Source organism: Glossina fuscipes, unplaced genomic scaffold (assembly GCF_014805625.2).
Source record: "Glossina fuscipes isolate IAEA_lab_2018 unplaced genomic scaffold, Yale_Gfus_2 110287, whole genome shotgun sequence".
Taxonomy (NCBI): Eukaryota; Metazoa; Arthropoda; class Insecta; order Diptera; family Glossinidae; genus Glossina; species Glossina fuscipes.
Genome location: NW_024005765.1, coordinates 1 through 3,218, shown reverse-complemented (window position 1 = coordinate 3,218; position 3,218 = coordinate 1). Strand labels below are relative to the sequence as shown.

At 34.2% G+C, this 3,218-nt stretch overlaps 2 protein-coding genes across 2 annotated transcripts; one reads left to right on the top strand and one right to left on the bottom strand.

The window, feature by feature from the left end:
- Positions 1-1,374: 1,374 nt before the first annotated feature.
- Positions 1,375-1,929, top strand: LOC119644334 (transmembrane protein 234 homolog). The gene is made up of 3 exons (XM_038043876.1): positions 1,375-1,439; positions 1,507-1,776; positions 1,825-1,929. The coding sequence occupies exons 1-3, from the start codon at positions 1,424-1,426 to the stop codon at positions 1,905-1,907; spliced, it is 369 nt and encodes a 122-aa protein (XP_037899804.1). The 5' UTR covers positions 1,375-1,423; the 3' UTR covers positions 1,908-1,929.
- Positions 1,930-2,010: 81 nt separating this feature from the next.
- LOC119644335 (uroporphyrinogen decarboxylase-like) lies at positions 2,011-3,212 on the bottom strand (the record flags this gene model as incomplete). Its single annotated transcript, XM_038043877.1, has 4 exons — positions 2,011-2,398; positions 2,463-2,762; positions 2,816-2,974; positions 3,036-3,212. Coding segments are annotated over 4 exons (948 nt in total), but the record flags the coding sequence as incomplete, so codon positions are not given.
- Positions 3,213-3,218: the final 6 nt, after the last annotated feature.

The window sequence follows — 3,218 nt, the reverse complement described above, 5'->3', positions numbered from 1 at the left end:
TGGTTTTTTGCAATTTGTTTTATATATGTTTGAAAGCCTTTACGTGGTAGGCTTCGACGCAGAACATGATATTCCAAGTAAGAAACGAAAGCAAGTGCATTTATTAATTTTCATTGATTGTTCAATAGTTATTCTTTGCCGGGTATTCATCCTACGACAGAACACATAAAAGTTTCGAAAGGCACGGCCAACGAAACAATGAACGCATGTTGCAATTGTTGAAGAAAGTAAAGATAACTTTCCATCGCAGCAATTTACCACTACCCAAGAAAAACAACGATGTATTCGACCACATGGATGCGAAAGTGAAAATTTTTTTTTAAGTTAATTCAACTTTCGTTTTTATTTTCGTTTATTATTTCGTATAATGTTTTAGAATGAAATTCTTTCTTTTTAATCAGCTCCTGAAAATAAAACTCAACCTTTTAACTTTCATAAAAGCGGATTTATTCCTTATATTTTTTATTTCACTACAATTTAATTCTAGCGAAGCGTTTACACCGTTGTTAAAAATAGATACGGGCGCTGTAGGAGTTAAATCCCGAATTTGTGGATTTGGGAATTTATAGTAGATAAACATTTTCAAACTTTCCAATCCTTGGATCATATCTGCTTCTCCGCTCTTCTATTAAAATATGCCACCGACTTTGAAAAACATAAAAGCTTAATTTATGTTTTCGAAAAATGAATTTAATACCAATGTTTAAATACATCAAAGGGATACTCATCAAAATGACGCACAACTGTTTGCAAGGTTTGGCGAATTAGGACTATTAATTAGGCAGTTGGAGTAAAAAGTAACAAAATAAATTAGTTCACTATCATTCACAAATTTAAAATTTTTGTTTTTGTTCAACTGTTTGTAAGTAGACAATTTTGCTTGGAATTTCTTTTGGTTTCCATTTACAGTTGTTTTGTCTTGTAAATGCATCTCCAAACAATCAATACTAGTGCAAAGCATCATCAGTTTTACTTAGGCCGGTTATGACTATTCTAAGAGAGTGTTTCTCGCCGCTACTGTGCATGTATAAAGCTAAAAACGTCGAACATCGAAAATGGAAGCTAATTACACCATATATAATCAAATTAAAGGAGAAGTAAATGAGCGAACTTCGCATTCTGGCAAATTAAAGGAGAAGTAAATGAGCGAACTTCGAATTCTGGCAAATTAAAGGAGAAGTAAAAAAAAACAATGATGATAATGAACAAAATTTCAAAACAAATACTTACTTTTCATCTTTTAGAAATAAGTAATAGCAAATAAAATTATGATGATAGTGATACTTAGTGTATATGCGAAGATTATCTTTCTTTTGTCGTCGAAGACAAGAGTTAACGAAAAACACATAATCAGTTTTTATTTTTTAACTGGTTCCATTCCACTTGCTGAAACTGTATTTTGTTTTTGTTTGAATCATTGAAAATGTTTATAACAATTGGTGAGAATCAATTTAAAGAATTGTATTTTTAATAAATGAATGCTGATCAATTCGTATTCCTATGTAGCTTCCTTAGTCGGAATTGGTTTATTATGGGGTGTTACAAATCCTTTTATACGTTTGGGTAGTCAAACAACCGCAAGAATTAAAGCGAAATCACCGTTAATGGAATTAAAATTTTGGTTACCATTCTTGTTAAATCAATGCGCTAGCGTTCTATATGCATGGACGTTGCAAACCTGCTCTATAACAACGGCTGTACCCATTGCGAATTCCTTAAATTTCTTGTTTACCGCTATAACAGGAAATTTGCTAGGTGAAAAAGTTGTGGGAAAAAGTAAGTGTTCAGAATGAAAAGTAGGTAAAATAGATAAACTTTTTACAGAAGTTATTTTGGGTGCTGCTTTGGTTTGCCTGGGCTCTATGGCTATCGTACTTGGCCAAAAGAAGCCAAATAATAGTGTTTGAATACCAGATCTGCTCATTGGCGAATAAAAATAAAGCCTTCCTCATGATTTCTTTCTATGGTGTTTATTTTACATCAAAATAATATAAAGATATTGATTTATTATCAAATAAATTTTCGGCATAACTTTTCTATTTCTAGGCGATTTTTTAACGGAGTAAGTAAAGTCGATTATGTATATTTAAAAAGCTTTGTGCACTGCATCTATAAAAACTTCCACGCTGACAATAGGAGTTTGAGGAGTGATGCCATGTCCCAAGTTAGCTATATAACGTGTTTTGCCAAATTTTAACACCATATCGGTAGCTAAAGCACGAATTTCTTCGGGGGTCTTGTACATATCCTGAGGATCGAAGTTGCCTTGTAAAGTAATATTTGGACCCACTTCTTGACGTGCTTTTACAGGATCTACGGTCCAATCCAAACTAATAACATCGTAACCTAATGTTGACTGCTCCGTTAAAGAGTGAGCAGCACCTTTAGCAAATAGCGTCTATTAAAATCAATTAGGAAAAATTTTAAAAAAAACCTCTTGTTTAAAAAACGGCAAGCTTTACCATTGGCACTAAAGGTACAGATTGTTCTTTTAAACGTAGTGTTAATTGATCGTGAATGTCTTTTAAGTACGGCAAACACCATTTTAAAAAGTCGCCCTTCGTTAAATGTTCTGCAGAAGATTCAAATATTTGTAACATTTGCGCGCCAGCTTTTACTTGCATTTCCAAGTAATCAACGATGACAGATGTAAGCATAGCCAACAGCTTTTCGCTGTCTTCAGGATAACAAAGAAGCCATGACTTGGTTTTGGACATTGTTTTGCTGCCCCCACCTTCAATCATATACCCCATTAGAGTCCACTAGACAATATGAAACATATAGACGTTACTAAATTTAAATAAAATCATTTTACCGGTGCTCCTGTAAATCCTATCAATGGAACTTTACCATCCAAGAGGCGCCTCATCATGGTTATAGCTTCTCCGACGTAGGCCACGCGGTCTACGGCTCCCTTAGGTGCAAGCCTTTTTAAATCCTCAGGTGTTTGCAAAGGTTCTGGAAGTACTGGGCCCTTAAAAATGCAATAATCTTCGTTAGGGCAAGTTTTTTTCACTTATCTTAAAAGGACTTACTACATTTGGACGCATTTCTACGCTTAAACCTAAAGCTTGGGGAATTACTAGGATGTCACTGAATATTATAGAAGCATCCAAATCGAATCTTCTCAAAGGCTGCATTGTAACCTCGCACGCTATGTTCGGTGTGCGGCAAATTGTAAAAAAATCATACCGTTTACGAATTTCTTGAAATTCTGG

Coding starts and splice junctions, on each gene's coding strand:
- LOC119644334 (XM_038043876.1), top strand. Junction 1,777..1,824: donor TGAAAAAGTTGTGGGAAAAA/GTAAGTGTTCAG, acceptor AACTTTTTACAG/AAGTTATTTTGGGTGCTGCT.